At 45.7% G+C, this 22,191-nt stretch overlaps 1 protein-coding gene across 3 annotated transcripts in view; it reads left to right on the top strand.

Annotated features, from left to right (window-relative positions):
* ACAD10 (acyl-CoA dehydrogenase family member 10) overlaps positions 1-22,191 on the top strand; it is a 51,394-nt gene that overhangs the window by 24,357 nt on the left and 4,846 nt on the right. For all 3 annotated transcript variants that reach the window (XM_075898733.2, XM_075898732.2, XM_075898734.2), the window contains 9 exons: positions 1,905-2,086; positions 3,279-3,429; positions 9,205-9,350; positions 10,939-11,112; positions 15,190-15,578; positions 16,876-17,016; positions 19,397-19,534; positions 20,207-20,297; positions 21,258-21,416. In XM_075898733.2, coding sequence (XP_075754848.2) covers positions 1,905-2,086; positions 3,279-3,429; positions 9,205-9,350; positions 10,939-11,112; positions 15,190-15,578; positions 16,876-17,016; positions 19,397-19,534; positions 20,207-20,297; positions 21,258-21,416 — 1,571 coding nt within the window. The remainder of the gene's footprint in view (positions 1-1,904; positions 2,087-3,278; positions 3,430-9,204; positions 9,351-10,938; positions 11,113-15,189; positions 15,579-16,875; positions 17,017-19,396; positions 19,535-20,206; positions 20,298-21,257; positions 21,417-22,191) is intronic.

Here is a 22,191-nt window from a genome sequence, read left to right on the forward strand (position 1 = left end):
TGACCCTTTGGGGGTGCTTCCCGGGATGCTGACATGACCACTGCCACTCGCCTTCCTGCTCTCTGGGGCTTCTCACCACCTGGTCCTGCTGGGCCAGTTCTGTTGGTCTCCCCCAGCCAAGGCCCCAAGCTGAGATCCCTGCCCCTTCACCCCCTGATAAGCAGTACAGACACTGAACCTCTTCGGGTCCAAGGAGAGTGCAGTTTAGGACCCAGCTTGCTGGGATACCACTCCCCCAGTGGAATCAGACCCCAAAGAATTAGGTAAGCCACTTTTATCAATGAAAGGTGGAATGTATACACAGGTTGTCCCCCCAGGTAACAATTACTTTCACTGGGTTTGATTAAAAAATAAAAATGATGTTATTAAGTTGAAGCAGTAGGATTTAAGTGGTAATAAGTGAAAACAGGCAGAGCAAAGAAGATTACAAATCAAAAGAAACAAAAATGCTTGGCTAATTCTACACTGAAACCTCAGAACACTCTTTAAACTCACCTTAAACCTCTTTTCCAGCTGCTTCTTCACACCAGGGCTGTCTCCTCACCCTGGGGTCTTCGGCTCCTTTCCTTCAGGTGCCGCCCAGCCAAAAGACCAAGTCCTCTGCTTTTCTATTCTTTTTGTTAAGGAATTAAGGCTACCCCCTTCCAACCACTGCTCAGACTTAAAGACAAAAGAGATGGTTTAACAATCAAAGATAACACCTTCCGTGTCTCTCATTCATACGTTTGAAACCCACAAAGTATTCCCCACTCCATATGTCTAACTTTACACATAAAAATGATACACACAGCAAAGTAAGATAAACAGCACCAGCGGATCGTGACATGAAGATTGATGGGTTATATGAAATAATTTGCTCAAAGCACCTTTGAGTTATGTATATTCATGTCCATAAGTCCATTTCATAAAGCATTGGGGGAGGGTGTCCCATCACAGCATGGATTTGGTTTCCTACTCTAAACTGTAGCATTGCTCTGTGTTGGTTAAACAGTTGCCATTATGTGCTCTGGATCTTGCTGCAGTTCAGTGATGGATAATGCTTTACCTGTGCATTGCTTGCTCATACATCACTAATGCCTTTTGAAGATTAACTAATCATTATTGTGAAGCACTTTGAATTCTCCAGATGAAAGAGGGTTTAGAAGTGCAAAGCACCATAACATATTATTATTCAGCTTAGTTTGGGTGTGTCTTTATTATTTAATTTTTTCAGGTAGTTAAAATTGCTCTTAGGCTCTGAAAAGAAACTGTACAAGTACTGGAGCTCCCTGTATGATTCCCTTGGATGGTCCCAGATCAAATATGCTCAGATTCCAAGTAATAAGATTATTTTTCTAGCTGCCAGGCCTGCAAATTCACCCTGAGAGCTAAAGCTAAGTTCTTGTGGGCTTTCTCATGATCATCAACAAAGATTCTACAACTGGAACTTGGTTAACAATTCTTACAGGTTCTTGCATGAGAAGGAATAGAATCTCTTTTCCTTGACTTGGCTGACTTTGAAGGATTAATTGGTGTCAACAGTAAAACAAACTGGCTTCTGATCCTAAAACCAGCTCCTCTGTTGAGAAAGGTGTTATTCTTACATAATCCTGTTTCATTTTAATCTTAACTGTACTTTTGTTCTGTATTGATATTTACATACAGGAATATTCCACTGATCTGAGCAGGGCTGGCTCAAGCCATTCCTGCGCCCCGGGCAGCAGGCGCACGACGCATGCGCAGCTCCGCTCCTGGGTGCATGGCGCATGCGTGGCCCCGGCGCACTGCGCACCTTACAGCTGCCATCAGACGCCCCCCCATAGGTTGGCGCCCCGGGCAGCTGCCCGGCTAGCCTCCCTCTTAATCCAGCCCTGGATCTGAGATCTGTCTCTGAAATATCTGCTGTTTCAATCCCATCATTCTAGTATCATTGGCACCCCATTCTACCTGATGGAGTACTGTACTGGCCACATCTACAAGGACCCCTCTCTTCCTGGGCTGGAGCCTGGCCAGCGGAGGGCTATTTACATTGCTATGAACAAAGTCCTCTGTAAAATCCATAGCGTAGACCTCAAAGCGGCTGGACTGGAGGATTACGGGAAGCATGGTGAGAAGGAAATCTACTGTCATGCTCTTCCTGTGTGTTAGTTTTTAAAGGGACATGGTAGCATAAATTCTTAAAGCAGTAGTGGGAAAGGGGAGCTGTCCAACAGCATGATGGCTCCTCAGGCCAGACAAGGTTGCATAGAACAGATTTTAGGGATCTTCCAGAGGTCAGTGTTTTTGGAAATATTCTCTAGAGCAGTGATTCCCAACCTTTTTCGCATGGAGGAACCCCTAAAATAATTTTTCATATCCCGAGGAACCCCTACCTATGAAAACGTTTGCTTGGCCAGAAAAAGTTGACAGCGGGGAGCGCAATTCAATTACTGCTAAATTATTGTCAAGAAAATGTATGTGTAAAGAGCTGTTATATATGTGTATATATATACATCAGCTTACATTGTAAGACTTTTTTTTTAATGTATTTATTCCACGATTTCTTGCGGAACCCCTGACGATGGTCTGCCCTGGTTGGGAAACACTGCTCTAGAGCTTCATTTCTTTGGCTCTACCTGCAGTCCTTTCTGCCAGTAACTTGTTTGCTACCGTCATGATTGGTCTTCCTTAGATCCTGTCCCGCAGAGGTTCAACAGTACCCCCGGCAGAGTCGCTTTGGGGGGCCAAGGTGTCCTTGTGCAGCTGCACCAGGATTTGGCCTTTGTTGGAATTAGATTTTCGTTTAGAATCCCGATTATCTGTAACTAATCAGAATATCTAATCCACTCCCCTGCAAGGAAACAATAAGTGCCCAGCTAGAGAATTTATTGGGTCCTTAACCCATACCACAGGCATATCACTAGTACAGGAGGAGACTCCCTTCTTGAGACAGCAATAAAACATTACCTGAGTGACCATCTTATCATAAGCCACTACCATGATGCTCTCCTTATCTGCTCCTCCTAAAAGCTGCTAGCTGTAAGAAGAGGTGATATATTTCTGCTTCAACAGATTTACAGGACCAAAGGCAGCCTGAGCAGAACCAGGCAAATCTCCTGGGCCGCTGGGAATTCTGCCCAGTTATTCTGGGTCTGAATGTGGCCCAGGGCTGTAGCAAAGTGCTCTTTTAGAGAAGCATACATATGTCTGGTTGGGTGGAAACAGGCTTTATTTTTGGCTGTTAGACCATTTTCGGATGCAGCTGTTTTGTGGTTATTTTCAAAGGCCTCCTTGTATTTGTAACTGTACCCCTGCTTTAGGTAACTATGTTCAACGGCAAGTTCAAACTTGGACCAAGCAGTATCGAGCCACGGAAACTCACGCTATTCCTGCCATGGAGAGACTCATTGAGTGGCTCCCATTGCATCTCCCCACAAGCCAGAAGACCACAGTTGTGCATGGAGATTTCAGGTACAGAAAACTTGCGATAATCCGGCACCTTTAGGACCCAGGGGGTGCCGGATTATCAGATATGCCAGACTATCGGAAGGGGGGGCTATCAGGGCTCTGGGGTGGGATGGAGGGGATGCCACCCCAGACTCCTCATAGCCCCTCTTCCGATAGTCCAGCCCTGCCCCAGTCGTCCCTGATTCAGCTGCTGCTGGTCAGTTTCAGCAGCGGCTGAATCAGGGACGTCTGCAGCAGAGCAGCTGGAGTGCTGCCGGGTTGGTCTGGTAGCACCGACCCTTGGCGCTGCGAGACCAACCCGGCAGCACCCCAGCTGCTCTTGGGGACGCTTGGAGCAGAGCAGCTGGGGTGCTGCCTCAGCGCTACTGGACCAACCCGGCAGCACCCCAGCTGCTCTGCCCCAGGCGTTCCCAAGTCAGCCACTGCTGAAACTGATCAGCGGCTGACTCCAGGAAGCCCGAGGCAGAGCTGATCTGCCCCGGGCTTCCTGGAGTCAACTGCTGGTCAGTTTCAACAGCAGCTGAATCGGGATGCCTGGGACAGAGCAGCTGGGGCGCTGCCGGGTTAGTCCCCGCAGTGCTGCACCTCGGCGCTGAGGGGACCAACTCGGCAGCACCCCAGCTGCTCTGCTCCAGGTGTCCCCAAGTCAGCTGCTGCTGAAACTGATCAGGGGCTGATTCCAGGAAGCCGGGGCAGAGCAGCTCTGCCTTCCTGGAGTCAGCCGCTGGTCAGTTTCAGCAGCGGCTGAATCGGGGACAGCTGGGGTGCTGTCGGGTTGGTCCCACATCCCCTAGGGGCAGCGCTACGGGACCTACCCGGCGGCACTCCAGCTGCTCTGCCCCCGGCTTCCCCGATTCAGCCGCTGGTCAGTTTTAGCAGCGGCTGAATCAGGGAAGCTGGGGGCAGAGCAGCTCCAATGGTCCGGCTGCCTGGAGCACTTCCGGGTTCCTGATGGTGCCGGACCATCAGGAGTGCCAGACCATCAAATGCCGGACCATTGGAGTTTTACTGTACTAGTGAGCTGCCAGTACTCATTTGGAAAAGACTTAGAGAAGAAAAAAGGGGAATCACAGTAAAGCCCCCAGCACTATGGATAAATGCTTTTTAAAAGGAAGTTACAGCTCTACTCTGCTCAGCACCCTGAGAGCTCACAAGAACCATGTTGTTGGGAGAAAGTCAAAATGGTTTCTGTAAAGGGAAATCATGCCTTACTAATCCACTAGAGTTTTTTGAAAGGGTCAACAAACATGTGGACAAGAGGGGGTCCAATGGATATAGTGTACTTAGATTTCCAAAAAGTCTTTGACAAGGTCCCTCACCAAAGGCTCCTAAGTAAAGTAAGTTGTCATGGGATAAGAAGGAAGATCCTTTCATGGATTGTTAACTGGTTAAAAGACTGGAAGTACATGGTGGGAATAAGTGGTAAATTTTCAGAGTGGAGAGTAGTAATCAATGGGGTCCCCTAAAGGTCTGTCCTGGGACCAATCCAATTCAGCTTATTTATAGATGATCTAGAGAAAGGGGTAAACAGTGAGGTGGCTAAATTTGCAGACAATATCAAACTGCACAAGATAATTAAGACCAAATCAGACTCTGAAGAGCTTCAAAAAGATCTCACCAAACTAAGTGATTGGACAACAAATGGCAAATGAAATTTAACGTTGATAAATTTCAAGTAAAGCACACTGGAAAAAATAATCCCAACTATACGTACAGTATGATGAGGACTAATTTAACAGCTACTACTCAAAAGAGAGATCTTGGAGTCATTGTGGACAGTTCTCTGAAAACATCCACTCAGTGTGCAGCGGCTGTCAAAAAATACAAATAGAATGTTAAAGCAAAATGCAGGACAATGTAGCACTTTAAAGACTAACAAGATGGTTTATTAGATGATGAGCTTTCGTGGGCCAGACCCACTTCCTCAGATCAAATAGTGGAAGAAAATAGTCACAACCATATATACCAAAGGATACAATTTAAAAAAAAGTGAACACATATGAAAAGGACAAATCACATTTCAGAACAGGAGGGGAATGTGGGGGGGAGGGGAAGGAAGGTAAGTGTCTGTGAATTGATGATATTAGAGGTGGGGAGAGTGGGATGTCTGTGAGCTAATGGTATTAGAGGTGATAATTGGGGAAGCTATCTTGGTAATGGGTAATGCCCACAAAACAGATATCAGACAAGATCACAAAGAAAAAACAGTTTCTTGCCATTTTAACCAGAAAGGACACTCTCTCAATGACTTAACCACCTGCATTCTGCTACAAAGACCTTTTACATCTGCACTTGAAAGGGAATCCTCTGAACTGTCATTCATGTTAAAATTCGACACTCTCCGGGAAGGAATGAACAAATACTGGAACTATCTTACCCATTACCAAGATAGCTTCCCCTATTATCACCTCTAATACCATTAGCTCACAGACATCCCACTCTCCCCACCTCTAATATCATCAATTCACAGACACTTACCTTCGTTCCTTCCCCTCCCCCCCCCGCAACCCGCTCCTGTTCTGAAATGTGATTTGTCCTTTTCATATGTGTTCACTTTTTTTTAATTGTATCCTTTGGTATATATGGTTGTGACTATTTTCTTCCACTATTTGATCTGAGGAAGTGGGTCTGGCCCACGAAAGCTCATCATCTAATAAACCATCTTGTTAGTCTTTAAAGTGCTACATTGTCCTGCATTTTGCTTCAGCTACCCCAGACTAACACAGCTACATTTCTATCACTATTCAAATAGAATGTTAGGAATCCTTAAAAAAGGGATAGAGAATAAGAAAGAGGATATTTTATTGCCACTATATAAAACCATGACACGCTCACATCTTGAATACTGCATACAGATGTGATCACCTCATCTCAAAAAATATATATTGGCATTGGAAAAGGTTCAGAAAAGGGCAACAAAATTGATTAGGGGTTTGGAATGGGCCTTATATGAAGAGAGATTAAAAAGACTAACTTTTCATCTTAGAAAAGAGGAGAGTAAGGGGGGATATGATAGAGGTCTATAAAATCATGACTGGTATAGAAAAAGTAAATAAGGCAAAGTTTTTTACTTATTCCCACAATATAAGAACTAGCGGTCACCAAATGAAATTAATAAGCAGCAGGTTTAATACAAAGAAAAGGAAGTTTTTCTTCACTCAGCACATAGTCAACTTGTAGAACTCTTTGCCAGAGGATGTGGTGAAGACTAGGACTTTAACAGGGTTCAAAAAAGAGCTAGACAGATTAATGAAGGTTAAGTCCATCAATGGCTATTAGCCAGGATGGGTAGGAATGGTGTCCCTAGGCTCTGTCTGGAAATGGGTGATAGGAGACAGATCACGTGAGGATTGGAGATATGGTAGAGGTCTATAAAATCATAACTTGTGTAGAAAAAGTAAATGAGGAAAAGTTATTTATGTATTCCCACAATAAAAGCACTAGGGATCACCACATGAAATTAATAGGCAGCAGGTTTAAAACAAACAAAAGGAATTTTTTCTTTACTCAGTCAACCTGTGGAACTCCTTGCCAGAGGATGTTCTGAAGGCTTTGCCTTAACAAGGTTAAAAAAAAAAGCAGACAGATTAATGAAGGTTAAGTCCATCAGTGGCTATTAGCCAGGATGGGTAGAAATGGTGTCCCTAGCCTCTCTTTGTCTGGAAATGTGTGACAGGGCAGGGATCATGTGAGAATTACCTGTTGTGTTTGTTCTCTCTGGGGCACCTGGTGCTGGCCACTGTGGGCAGACACGATACTGGGCTAGATGGTCCGTTGGTCTGATCCAGTATGGCCGTTCTTATGATCACATGCAGCTTTTCACTCCCCATTTCATCTGCCTAGTGCATCTGTAGCCATTTAAACCAGTGTGCAGTTTAGTGCAGAGGAATTTTAATCCAGTAGTCAGAGTAGGAAACTGGAAGTCAGGACACCTGTATTTTAGTCATAGCTTTGCTTTTGAAACAGCGGCTTGCATTCTCTTGGGCACAGCCACATTGCTGATCTCAGCTGAATTGAGACCTAACATTGTGGATTATAAAAGTTTTTCTGATCCACTCTTAGCAGTTAGAGAAAGAACCTTGGGATGTGAAGTTTAAAACAGTGAGGCTGTGTCTACATTGGCATCCCTTTCCGGAAAAGGGATGCTAATGAGACACTTCGGAATTGCAAATCCGTGGGGGATTTAAATGTCCCCCGCGGCATTTGCATTTACATGGCTGCCGCTTTTTTCCGGCTCGGGGTTTTTGCCGGAGAAAAGCGCCAGTGTAGACGCGATTCTCCGGAAAATAAGCCTTATTCCTACTTGAATAAGTTCCTTGAAGGGATCCTCCGGAAAAGGGTTTATTTTCCGGAGAATCGCGTCTACACTGGCGCTTTTCTCCGGCAAAAACCCCGAGCCGGAAAAAAGCGGCAGCCATATAAATGCAAATGCCGCGGGAGATATTTAAATCCCCCACGGATTTGCAATTCCGAAGTGTCTCATTAGCATCCCTTTTCAGGAAAGGGATGCCAATGTAGACACAGCCTGAGTGTTTAACTAGATCTGTGTTTTTGATGGAGCCTTGCCTGACAGTGGCATTTAGTTTACCTGCTACCAGTATTACAAAGTAATTACCTTCAGTAATACGTTGGCTGCATGTGGGGAGGTCAAAATCCTGAGTGGTGAGAATTATTTTTATCCTGACCTAAAAACTGTGCATGGAGGAAGAACTTCATTTGTCTCATGGGTGGTAGACAAGCTTGCAGATAGGTGACAGGGGAGTGATCATGTGAGGATTACGTGTTGTGTTCCCTCCTTCTGGAGCATCTGGCATTGGCTACTGTGGGCAGACAGGATACTGGGATAGACGGACTATTGATCTGACCTAGCATGGCCTTCTTATGTTCTTGCAGATCTGGGCACCACATTTAAAAAGCAGTGGTGCATTGTCTAGGACTTGAGCGCGAGCTGGGAATCAGCTGATTCCTGGCTTGTGCCAGTCCCCTGCTACACCTCTGCCTAACCTGCGCGGCCCCCTCCTCCCCCCAAGATGGTGATGGGGGAAACTGGCTTTTAATCTGGCTTCCCCCAGAACTGGCTTCTGCTCCCCCCCTTGCTGCCTCTGAGGCAGCAAGAGGGGGAAAGCAGCTAATCGAGTCACTACTCGACTACCCGATAATACTTATTTGGTAGTTGATCAGTCGCTTACATCCCTAATCCATATGGCAGATCACTATCACAGTTTCCTTTGCCAATAAAACTCCTATGTGGAGTGGAGCAAGTAGGTTCTTTGCATCTCAGTAGGAGCGCTTCAAACTTCCGTATCATAGCCAAACTCCATGCAAACTTTTGGAAGACTCTACACCCCAGAAAAAGTCAACAGACAACTGTATGGGATCCTGAGCTACTAACAAATTATAAGCATTGAACATAAAATTGCCAATAAATCCATTATGAAGCTGATCTGGAATATGTCATTTTCCAGTTGGCACATGCCATATTTTCTATTAATGATTTGAGACCCTAATCTGTCATCTTTTTTTTTTAAACCATATGTCAGTTCACAATCAGCCAGAAGGTTGAACAATATAAGCCTCTTCTGTGCACTTCCCAGGGCTGAGCTCTGACTTTTACAGCCCTCCAAAGGGAGCTAGTTATAGGGAATCACTCCCACAAATAGTACAGCACTCCAGGTCACTTGTTCAACTGAAACTAAATGATTGTCAGGAAACCATCTCCTTGTAAGTTTTTTTTTTTTCTATTAGGACTTTTTTAACACCCTCTCCTCTCTGATCCAGGCTGGATAATCTGATTTTTCATCCAGAGGGTCCAGAAGTCCTTGCTGTTCTCGACTGGGAACTTTCTACCTTAGGAGATCCCATCTCAGATGTGGCATATAACTGCATGGCCCACTATCTACCTTCTCACTTTGATCTGCTGAAAGGTACAGTGTATCCTCCTGGGGAAGGCACAAATTGCTTCTTGTTTTGAATGACAACGAGTTGGAAAACATTGTTTAGAAACTGCCAAGATGTTGTCAAGGGTGCTCAGCTAGAAATGTGACTCAGTGCTCTGGAAAAGGACTCTCTTTCTTATCTCATCCCATCACTCCCACCTCTACCTTTTCTCACCTCATAAAAGAATCCTTTTCTCTCCTTAGTGTTGACATCTTCGGATACATGTAGTTGATTCTTATGGCCAACTGCGTAGCATCACTGAAATTATTTAGGCCCTCTAATCTTCTCAGCACTCAGTTCTGAAAAGTGCCATTTTGAGAGGGCTGGGAGGCTGGCTGCAGCTGTGCATACTGGGATGCTGCTTGCTTTTCTTCCTCTTCCCCTCATGATCAGGGAGTGAGGAGAAAGCACATGGTGTGCATGCATTCCTCTCACTGCCAGCTGGTGAGAGGAGGGAGGCAGAGAAGTAAGCGATGCTAACTATGTACTTTCCCCTTACGATCAGGGAGTGGGGGAAAGAGGAGCAAACAGCATTTCCCCACCCACCCTCCTGAAATGGTGTCTTTGTCAACCCTCTAGAATCCTAAACTTCTTTGTTACTGTTCTTTGAACTTCCTCCTGTTTGTCAATATCCTTTTGGTATGAAGGTGCTCAGAACGGAACACAGTGATCCTAACATTGTTCTGATTGTGGAGTCATTGAAAGAGCAATTGTTGCTATTCTGCTGTGTAATGTAATGTCTTTGTATTTAGCCCTAAAGCACTGTGGGACTAGGGATATTCAGGTGATAGGGCCAGCACATGGAGAGTTTGAGGAAAACCTTAGTTTGCAGATTGTAAGTTCCACATCACAAAACAAACCAAAAAAAGTTTTGGTTCCCCTCTCCCCCCACACTGCTTTATCATCATCAGAAACAAAGTAATCTTAAAACTCTGGAAGTAATTTTCTGCAGAAATATAGCAAGGCAAAAAAAAATTTCGGTCTGAAATTCTGCAAGTCACACTTAAGACTGAAAGGATTTTTATCTCATTAAACCCCAGGAATTTAAAGGCTTTTAAAAGTAGTGGCATCAGTAGTGGTATTGCAGAGCCAGAGATTAGAAAGATCAAAAAGTTACTGTTGTGTAAAGTAGGAAGATTAACAGGAAAAATGGCCCCTGGTTAAATTCAAAACTGCCCAGACACATCCAAACTAGCTAGTGATTAATGGAGGAAATTGGTTCTGTATGTACTCAGAGTCCGTAGAAACCACCATGACTGGCAGTGGTTTTCTTCTTTTACAAGAAGAGTGGTTTTGGATAAAGGTATTGCAGTCACATGCTTCCTGCCTAGGAAAAAGCTAAATCGCTAAAGACACTTGTCTGTTTCCTTCTGCCTATGTAAATTCAAATATTTGTTAGAGAAAGAGTCATTCACCCCATTTTAGCTTAATCTTAGGTAGGCTTGGATTCAGGCACATCAGAGTTTGGAACTAGACAGCAGAAAGGCCGAGCATATGTGTCATGAAACTCATACTGTTTGAATCCCTTTAAGAACACTGCCCGCTTACCCATTGTTATGCTGGATTCTCTTTCAGGTTTGAGGGAATGTGATGTAATCCAACTGGGAATTCCCACAGCAGAGGAATATTTTCGGATGTATTGTGAGCATATGCGAATCCCACCCATTGAGAACTGGAATTTCTACATGGCCTTTTCCTTTTTCAGAGTTGCTGCTATCCTGCAGGGCGTGTACAAACGCTCACTCACAGGTGAGAAAATGAAACAAGCCAGCCCCTGAATGTTCAATTGATGCCACATGTTTTAAAATGGAGGTTTATCTATCCTCTGTATGCTGCAGCTTTGAGAGTTGACAGGAATACACACGCTGTCCATCTACAACCCCACTGAAGAGATGTCAGTGCTGCACCTACTGTGGTATTGATTACAAAAGTGATCTCAGACTTTACAGATATCTATACAAACAACAAGGAGTCCTAGGGCACCTTGAAGACTAACAAATTGATTAGGGCATAAACTTTTGTGGGCTGCAGCTCGCTTCGTCAAAAGCGTGAAGTGGAAGCTTCAGTTTGGCAGGGACTTATACAGAGATGGGGGTGCTACATTGTATTAATGTCGCTAATTTAGTCAAACTGGAAGTGGCCAGTTTTCCCTCTAATTTTTTCCACCTATGTGCAGATTTTTTCATCCATGTGCAGAATAAATTTGTATGTGCACTGAAGCATGTGTGAATGTGCACCACCAGTAGATACAAGAGTCCTAGCTGTGAGTGCTGTGCTTATCAGTTGGTTGGCATTTGAATCTCTCCTGAGTGACCACATATGCACAGCTTTACAGGGAACACTGGATGTGGCCTGTTTCCAACAGTTGATAAGAAGGTGAACATATCTGAAGGAGATGTCAGTACAGTAAAGGGCACCATAACTTTATATTTTAAGAAGCTCTGAAATTCTGGATCATAGAAGGCAATAGTGACTTACACAGTGGGTATGTCTACACTACAGAGTTTACTTCCACACTGCAGTCACATTCTTCAGAAAGTAAATCAAAAGAACAGATGTTTTTTCTGGCATTGGTAATCCTCTTTCTACGAGGAAGAAGCCTTTTTCCAAAATTGCTCTTTGGGAATAAGGCGTGTGTGGACAGGGAGGAGGAGTTTTTTTCAGAAGAAGCCTCCAGGAAATAACACAGGTGCCCTGGTGGACACTCCATCCAAAGTAATCAAGACTCTATAGTTCCTGTGTCCTGGCCCTTCTTAAAGCTTCAGGCACCCTGGACAAGCCTTGTGGTAGGAAGCCACCTGAGAGCAGCACCTTACTGTGCTGCTCTCCCTGCCACAGGCCTTGCCACTCATGGCCCAGCCTCAAGGCCCCCGCAACCTGCCTGGCCTTTGCAGGGAGCAGTCCCAGGATCCACCCACGGGGACCAAGAGGCGCGCACCCTCCTGGTCCAGAGCAGAGATCCTGTTCCTCCTTGAGTGGTGGAGTGAGGAGAAAATATTGCAGGATCTTCTCTCCAAGCACCAAAATGCTGACATATTTGAGTGCATGGTCAAGTCCCCGGTGGAGCACGGACACCCACCATGGACCTTGGAACAGGTCTGGAGTAAAGTAAAAGAGCTCTGTCAGGGATATGTCCAGGCCAGAGAGTGCAGCTTGCGCTCAGGGGCAGGACCCACACTTGCCCCCTTAGCTGGAGCTGCACCAAATCCTGGGGGGTGGAGAAACGTGTCTCCCCCCCATCATTGTGGACTCCAGCCTCGAGACCCCCGTCATCACCTGGCCAGAGGTCACAGCAGAGGAGGAGCAGGAAGACCAGAGCCAGCCAGAAGAGGAAGGGGAGTGTGGGGAATGAAGCAAGTTCTTTTAGAAGGGCTAAGGTGGTATGTGGCCCCAGCATAGAGCTGGGCATTAGATCTGGGTTCAGATACCAGTTTTGTGTCTGAATCTCTTTGTGAAGCTGAGCAAGTCACTTGGGTAAGTTTACAGTCAGATGGAGCACTGGCTCTACCTTTTATAGACAAAGTACATACCAACAGAGCCTACCCCTGCAAAAAGAACGTAATTGCAGGAGCATATCTTCTGCTTTGGCTCAGTCTGCAAGGCTCTGCCCCTTTGGGATTTGCTTTGATGATGATACTTGCATTTCAGTTGTGGGCACAAAAGGTTTCTTGAAGGAGTGATGGGGGACTTCATTCCTCACTGTTTGTGGAGTGTGACTGGGGGAAGGTTATTATTCAAAGAGAAGTAGTTAAGCCTAAGAACAGTATCACAGAACAAATCCTTGCATAGACCTCAGAAGGCTTTGGAATGGAGGTTAGCTGGAATGCCAGTGGGCTGTGTTTGCATAGATATGCATCCGTAATAAAGGAGTGGTTTCTGCAAACAAACACAGAGCTGGAGAGAACAATGTGTTTTACTACCTGTTGCTTTTTGCTGCATTGCAAAGCCTGATCTGGTTACTGAGCAGAGCTGCTAGGAGGTGCCTGATTGCTGCCCTTTACTCCAGAGTTGGCTGCTTTTCAGCTGGCCTGCATGTATATTGTGAGGGGCTTTGGGACTAGTATTAACCAAATCCTGAGCCACACCCAGCACCTGGCCAGTCATTATCAATGAAGCACATGCCAACCAAGTGGAAAATCAGGAAACATAACTCAAAGCTTGCCTAACTTACTGTGCCATGGAGGAAGGGAAGTGGGGTAACTGCTACTGCAGATCAGTAAACAAGAGGAGAAATGTTTGATGGCTTTGCAAGAGCTCACAGAAGCAAAGCCCAGGACTTTTGTACATGTGCTAAAAATTTAGTACCCATACTGGGTATTCTTGCATGTTCAATTGGTACAAGGAAACTATGGAAAGTGATGGAAATGATTAAAAATAATGTGCAGCCAAGCCTGTTAGTCTAAAAGAGGATTCTGTAACCCCCTTCACTAGAGCACTATGCATTCTCTGCCTGGGCTTAGCTCGTCCCGCTGCCAGAGAATGTGCCACTTGTTTTACTCATTCCAGGCTCACTAAAGGAGTATTTAGGGCTGATTCTAGGGACTTTGTCCTCCTCATAAATGATCTGGAGAAAGGGGTAAGCAGTGAGGTGGTAAAGTTTGCAGATGATACCAAACTGTTTAGGATAGTCAAGACAGAAGCAGACTGTGAGGGACTCCAAAAAGATCTCACCAAACTCAGTGATTGGGCAACAAAATGGCAAATTAAATTTAATGTGGATAAGTGTAAAGTAATGCACATCAGGAAAAATAACCCCAACTATACATACGGGGCTAATTTGGCTACGACAAATCAGGAAAGAGATCTTGGAGTTATCGTGGATAGTTCTCTTGAAAACTTCCACACAGTGTGCAGCGGCGGTCAAAAAGGCAAATAGGATGCTAGGAATTATTAAGACAGAGATAGAAAATAAGACCCAGAATATCTTACTGCCCCTGTATAAAACTATGGTACGCCCACATCTTGAATACTGTGTACAGATGTGGTCTCCTCACCTCAAAAAAGATATTTTGGCCTTGGAAAGGGGTCAGAAAAGGGCAACTAAAATGATTAGGGGTTTGGAACAGGTCCCATATGAAGAGAGGCTAAAGCGACTGGGACTTTTCAGTTTAGAAAAGAGGAGCCTGAGGGGGGATATGATAGAGGTCTATAAAATCATGAGTGGTGTGGAGAGGGCTGATAAAGAAAAGTTACTTATTAGTTCCCATAATAGAAGAACTAGAGGACACCAAATGAAATTAATTGGTAGCAGGTTTAAAACTAATAAAAGAAAGTTCTTCTTCACACAGCATGTAGTCAACCTGAGGAACTCCTTGCCAGAGGAGGCTGTGAAGGCTAGGACTATAATAGAGTTTAAAGAGAAGCTAGATAATTTCATGAAGGTTAGGTCCATAACAGGTATTAGCCAGGGGATAGAAATGGTGTCCCTGGCCTCTGTTCGTCAGAGGCTGGAGAAGGATGGCAGGAGACAAATCACTTGATCATTGTCTTCGGTCCACCCTCTCTGGGGCATCTGGTGCTGGCCACTATTGGCAGACAGGCTACTGGGCTAGATGGACCTTTGGTCTGACCCAGTACGGCTATTCTTATGTTCTTATGTTCTTAGGCCAGCCCTGCTCAAACTTTACCCTAGGGAACAGATAGACTTGGTATTTAATCCGAAAAACTGTGACATCATCATATCCCTTACAAAATAATTCTCCTGCATCCTGCAGTGCCATCACTGAGCACTAGGGTATGCTGGTGTTTTGGGCTTTTGCTGGAGTGGTTTGCAATGTAGACTCTCTAAGAAGATGGGTGATAATTAACCACCTTCATTTCATGTAGGTCAAGCAAGCTCAGCCACAGCTGAAAGTGGTGGAAAGCAGGCAGAGCGCATGGCCAACTTAGCATGGAACTTTGCTACCAAAGAAGGATTTCGAGTGTTTAAAGAATTTCCAGATGCAAAACCTTTAGCAAGACCTTACAGTACCTGCACCCAGCCTGGGGCATTCCCTAGAAGAAACTATGTCACCATGGCACCTTCTTCACCAGCTCACACTTCCAAAGCTCATCTGATTCTTTCTCCTAATGACCTTCCAAGGAGAGCCCAGGATCTTTACCACAAGTTGAAGAAATTCATGGATGTCAGTGTCTATCCTGCTGAGCAGGTTCTGAGAGATCATCAGGTTTCACAGACTAGATGGACTCCACATCCTCTTATAGAAGAGCTGAAGGTAAGTAATGTTTCTTGCTTAAAGTAGCAATGCCTCCGTAAGATGGTGTGTTGACTGTACATGTCAGCTCCCAGGGAGTCTCTGAGCCAGACTCTCAAATATCAGCTTCTGTTAGAAAATAGATCCAATACAGCAAGAGAGGGGAAGCTAAAGTGTGGCTTGCATGCCATCAGCTCAGTTCTAACTGCAGAATCTTTATTATGGGAGGCAGTGATTGAAGTGAGGAACCAGCTTGACTCCCAGATCCTAAGGAAAGTTTACAGGGCTGGGAATGAAATCATGGAGAGAGACAGTAAATACAGAGGCCATATCATCATGTAATCTGACTGACTAAAGCAGCATTTTTCAGGGAAACATTTGTCCTGGGTGTCTTCTAGTCTTTTTCTTGTGTCTCCACCTTATGGATAAAAGCCAGCCCCAACTTCTGACTAAGTTGTCTGGCCTGCATGAGCTCATTGACTTGCTCTCTTAGAATCCTATTAACCTGCCTTTGTCCCTACACAGTTCCTGACCTTACGGGTGTTGTCTTCCGAAACATGTCACGTTGGCTGTCTCCTGAGTTTGCTCTGGAGCTGTGGGAGGAGGGTTGAGGGAGGGAGTTTTATCAGCACAATGTAACTGTGATCTTCACTTTTGTACCAGAGGGCCTGAACCTCAGGAGGTTTGTCTTCGGGTGTGAGTCTGATCTCTCACTGCTGTGTCCCCATTAAAAGGCATACACCTGTTATGGGGCAGAATCAGGCCCTTCAAGTCCAACTCATTCTTTACTCCAGTGCCATCTCTCTACCGTGACACTAGCGTTTGTCCCTCTTATTGGCTGCAAGTGATGTTTCCATAGATCTGCTGGACTAAATTCCCCTCTGGTGTAACTCCATTGATCTCATTAGGCCAATGCCAAGCTGAGTCTGATGTAGGGATGTACATGAGTAACCAGTTAACAGTTTACCCGGTAAGCATCACCCTTACTGAGGGATGGTTATTGGTAACCAGTGCCTGGCCACACCTGTAGCTGTGATGCGGTGGGCCAGTTAACCAGTTAAACAGATACCAGTTAACATTTTAAACGGGATTTTACATCCCTAATCTGCATGACATTCAGTTTGTTTCTTCCTCACAGCTTTGGGTGTTTGTCAGTCTATGAGCGGGAAAGGCAAAATTTGGGCCTCAGATCTGCTCAGCAAATCCCAGCACTACTGAATTCTCATGCCCATTGAGGGGTCTTTTTGGGCAGAGAACTGGCCCCTTATACATGAGAAAAGAATTGTGCCCCAAGTGTCATGCTCCTCTATTCTTTAAGGACAAGGCGAAGTCTGAAGGACTCTGGAATCTTTTCTTACCCCTGGAGAATGACCCAGAAATGAAATATGGAGCTGGCCTCACAAACCAAGAGTATGCCCATTTGTGTGAGCTCATGGGAACTTCACTGTATGCACCTGAGGTACGTGCTTTAAGCCTTTGCTAAGTCATTGGAAGTGGCAGAGGGAAATCATGCAGTCCAAGTATGGGATTCTTAGCTAGACTTCCATTACTGGAATATTTATAGGTTTCGCCTCTCCCTGCTGTACTGCTGCCTCCAGTACATGTCCCCCTCCACTCCCATTGCGCCTACCCTGGCACCTGGCTGTTTTGAACCAGAATGCTAATGCTGTTTTGCAGTGTGTATTTATGCTATTTGGGGAGAGCTCTGTACTGGCAAGAATGTGGCCCATTGTGTGCTGTGCTAGTCAACCTGGCACCAGCCCCTGATGGAATAACATTTGTGAGGTTTCCAGGATAGTATGCATCTATTTGTGGTGGCATCCTGTGCTGTTGAATTTACTTATAGCCATGCCTACACAGACTTTCTTGAGCTTTGCGTTACCTATGGCTTGGGGATAGGAGTTTTTTCTCTGCTCCTGTATGCTTAAATAGGATACTCACCAAATACTTAAAGGAAGAGTTGGCTGCCGCACAGACCCCACACCCAAGGAGGTTGCCAGTAAGGAAACTTGGTCTGCCAACTCCAATGTGATATGCAGTCCTTCGATTTGTGTAGGTTTCCACTTAGTAGCTTTAAGATAACAAATTCAGCTGGGCTGTATGCCTTAAGGTTTGAGTCTCCAGGGCAATTGTAGATCATTTAATTGAGTAGAGGAGTGTGAATGACACACCAGGTGATTAAAATTAAAATCTGTATTTATAGTTGGCCAAAGTCAATAGGCCTTACACTTAAACCACTCTGCATTGACACTCGCATTCTAGGTTGGATTAATGACTCTAGGGTGTCAGTCCCCTGGCTGGGAAGAACAGGTTTAACCTTTTCTCTAAGGGTATCTGGATGGTGGATGGGCAGGCCTAACATCAGCTTGCTGCCCTTTTTATAATCAATTATAATAATGGCCCTTAATTAATGACCATTCAATTCATCTTGTTGCTATAATTACATATTTTCTGTTTTCTGACTGTTTAACATTAGGCATCATCTCAATTAATGTGTGTAAATGCCAAATCAGACACTATAGAGAGAATTTTTTTTCCCCCAAAACAATAACATTTGCTTTAAAACTCTTGTCAAAATCAGTTAAGACCAAATCATCTTAACATGACCTAAGGGGTCTGCCATAACTCATCTCCAAGACCAGATCGACTCTTCTGTGGGCCCAAGGTGGGGCCAGGAATAAGGGGTTCAGAATGTGGGAGGAAGCTCCAGTCTGGGCAGAAAGTTGGGATGTGAGAATGTGTGAGGCTCTGGCTGTGGGTGGGCGCTTTGGGGTGGGACCAGGGTTGAGAGGTTTGGGGTACGGGATAGGGCTTCAGGAGGGGGCACAAAGGTTTGGAGTATGGGAGGGGTTCGGGGGGTGTGGTGTTTGGGTGGGAGTTAGTTATGGGAGGGGACTCAGGGCTGGGGAAGGGGCTAGGATGCGGGATCAGGGCAGGAGTTAGGGTGAGGGAGGGAGCTGGGGCAGGGTGTTATGGGGCTGGGTGTTTACCTGAGGCAGCTGCCCTTACGTGGCACAGGCCTCAGGGAGCAGAAAGGGCAGGTGGCTCTGCGCACTCCCCTTCACTTGCCTGCAGACACTGCCCCCCACAGCTCCTAATGGCTGCAATTCCTGACCAATGGGAGCTGCCAGGGCAGAGCCTGCAGGTGAGGGAAGTGCACAGACAAAGCTCCTGCTAGTTGCACCTCTAAGCCGATAAGGAGTGGAGGTAGCAGCATGTGGAATCACATCCCCCTTCCTACAAGACAGGCCTGGAACTTAGGGGCTTTAATGGCTGCTGCCCAGCCCGAAGGGGTCCTACAAAAAGATCTGCATTTTTGTTGGCCCAGAGATCTTTTTGCTGCATCTCCCTTAACTACGAACCTGGGCTCAAGCCCTTAATGCCCCCTTCTTAATCCAGCCCAGTTCATCTCTAACTGGCTCCTAAACTGGCTCACTTCACTTTATCATTTTACCAGGTCTCACTTGAGTATCATCAAGCCTATTTTAAGTAAATGGATTTTGGGGCACATTTACATTTCTGTGTGACATAAGCAGACGTTATCTGTATAGGCTGCAGTAGCCCCAGGTGCCCATTGCTTCCCTTCAGCATTCTTCTCCCTGCTCGTTCAGAGACTTGTCTCTGTAGTGCAGCTTCCTTCCACTGCAAAGGCAAAATCTTGCCTGTAGCCCTGCCTTTGGAAACCAGCATGAGCTTGTGTTGTCTTCACTTTCCCCATGCTTTGGAATGGCTTTTGGCAGTCAGAAGTAGCTGTGCAGTTCAAGGCTGACCTACAAATTCCCTTCCCCAGCAAACATGCCTCTCCTGTGCTGACTGGGGCTTGGCTTTCCCCCTTTCAGATATTCAACTGCTCTGCCCCCGACACTGGGAACATGGAGGTGCTGGTTCGATATGGGACGGAAGAGCAGAAGGAACGCTGGCTGCAGCCTCTGTTGGATGGGAAGGTCCGCTCCTGCTTTGCAATGACTGAGCCTCAGGTCAGTGTCACTCTCCCACGAGGCACACAATGGAGTATTGCAGAACCTCACCAACTGCAGTTATGTCTGTTCTCAGTGGTGGCAGTCATTATAGCCACCAGCCAACGTTTTCAAATGTGGCTCATGATTTTGGGAGCTCAACTTGAGTCCTTCAAAGGGGCCTAGTTTTTAGAGGATGGGAGCTTAGCAATGTCTGAAAACCACATTGGTTTAAGGTTTCACTTGGAGCACTCAGAATCAATCCAGTAATCTTGGCCGCCTTATTTCTTAAGCTGTGCTTTTGTGTGGCTAGTGGTAACTATGAAGTGTAACAATGTGTTTTCATTAGATAGCTGTCTAGTTGTCAGTCTCAGCCAGCTGATGGCCCAACTGGTACAGGGGCTGGTCACCCATTTCCAAGGGAGCTATAAGTGCTCGGCATCTCCCAGACCTTGGCTGGAAGTCCGTTGTATGACCACCCAGGTTTGTTTTTAAAGGTGTTTGCTCACTCATTCAAGCTATGGCCCCCAGACTTCGGTGTATATTGGCAGGGATATGCTGAGCTCTGCCAGCTTCAGGAGATGACTTCTCTGTTCCCAAGTCACCTCGCTAGGATGTCTGAAACTTCTTTCTAGCCCCCCGCCATGACAGAGATCAGATGGCAGATTCTGAACTGAAAATGTTTCTATTTAGGTTGCTTCATCTGATGCCACCAACATTGAGGCTTCAATCATAGAAGAAAAAGGTTTCTACATTCTAAATGGGCATAAATGGTGGATTTCAGGTACAGCCCAATACACACACACACACACTGTCCTGTTCACAGGGCCATGTGCTCCCATGGCTGCCTGCTGTGATGTGAAGTTGTCTTGTTGGACCTTTTCTCCAGTGTGCTGATCTAAAACAGTTGTTCTAGAAAAGAGCCCTGACCCTGACTTGCTCTCAACCCTTGCTTATGGCGAGTCAGATTCTGATCTCAATTACACCAGTGTAAATCCAGCATAATTTCACTGTCTAGAATGGAGTTACTGTGGATTTACACTCATGTAATGGAGAACAGAATTGCTATGTGGCCCCTTTGGGAAATGCTTTTGCTATAGTCTTCAGCTTTGTGTTAATTATTAGGAAAACATCCCCTGTGTGGGCAAGGTAAACAGAACACACACAGCGTCTGGGATTGCTAATGGGATAGTGAGACTTTCACTCAAAGTTCAAATCTCACCTGGGTCAGCAGTGATTGCAAGCTGTTACCATCCACTGGCTGCTGGCTGTGAAATGAGTCAGGTGGTCTCAATTCAGTTCCTAGTATCTGGTAATGAGCACCTATACTGGCAGTTCCAGCGGGAAGCTGGAATGAGCCTTGTGGAGTCTTCTCCCCTCTAGGTCCTTGTCACAGGGAAGGTGGAATGATGTGGGAAAGCTTGAATTTTGCCTGGTACTGTTTTTATCCATAATTATGGTGGATAAAGAACTTGAGAGGCTTTATCAGAGCCCCAAGTTCTGATGTCAGTTCTCTCATCGCTTCTGTTAACTCTTGAAACAAACTATCAAACCAAATAATCTCATCCTAAATGAACTACTGCTACAATGGCTAGATTTGCTTTGCTCTGTTAAAGGGCTGAGTTAGAGACAGGCACCAAAAACCTGATGTGCCTTTGCTGCAGTCAGTCATGTGCTCGGGGATTGATTTGGCCTGAGTTTCTCAGCCAATCAGTCTAGGTTTCATTGTGTGTTTTCCTGGCAGGGGCTCTGGATCCTCGTTGCCAGCTCTGTGTGTTTATGGGGAAGACTGACCCTGAAGCCCAGCGCCACAAACAGCAGTCGATGCTATTAGTTCCCATGGACACTCCAGGCATAACAGTCACCAGGCCTCTTAGTGTGTTTGGTGAAGAAGATCCGCCAGGTGAGGCATGGAGCTAGCTCTGTTGCTAACTCTCACAACTTGACAGCTCTTCTTTCTCCACTAAATTCTTCTGGTTTGGAGCATGTTGTGGGTCCTCTGAGAATCTGGCCTTTCCTTCTGTGGGACCCCACTGTGGGACCCCACTGTGCTTTGCCTCTCAGTACCCTGTGGATTGGGCATTATAGCCCTCTGTGCTGTTGATCGGAAACTGGTGCCCAAAGCATGGAAATGACTTGCCTGAGGTCGTGGGGGTGGGGTAGCAGAGCTGGGACTAGAACCTAGGTCTCATGACTCCTAGTTCTTTACATCACTCTCACACTCTCCCGTTGTCTCTGGTGGAGAGTCAAACAGAGTTGTCAGTTTTTCAGAGCAGTGGACTCTTGAGACCTCTCCTGGTTCTGCCTCCAACTCAGAGTGGGTCAATCACGTGACTTCTTTGTGCCTCAGTTCAATAACAGCTTCCTCCCAAGGGGCATCAGTGCAGATTACTGACTGGATGTAAAGCTCGGGCAAAAGGGGTAGTGGAAATGGGCAGACCAGGGGTGTGAGAATTAAATCATTTACAGGTTATGTTGTGATGCTACCTCCTCTTAAAGCAAATGCTGGAATCCTGGGCTATATTCCCTGCTACTGCCCATAGCACATTGTTAAAATGTCCTAGTGTCATTAACGTCACATTGCTAGTTACTTAATTAAAACCCTGTATGTAGATGATCTTTTGAGCTATTGAGTCTTAAGTGATGTTTCCTGGCTCTTGACAAAAAGAAACCACAGC

This window comes from Pelodiscus sinensis, chromosome Z, assembly GCF_052426305.1.
Source record: "Pelodiscus sinensis isolate ZL-2025 chromosome Z, ASM5242630v1, whole genome shotgun sequence".
Taxonomy (NCBI): Eukaryota; Metazoa; Chordata; order Testudines; family Trionychidae; genus Pelodiscus; species Pelodiscus sinensis.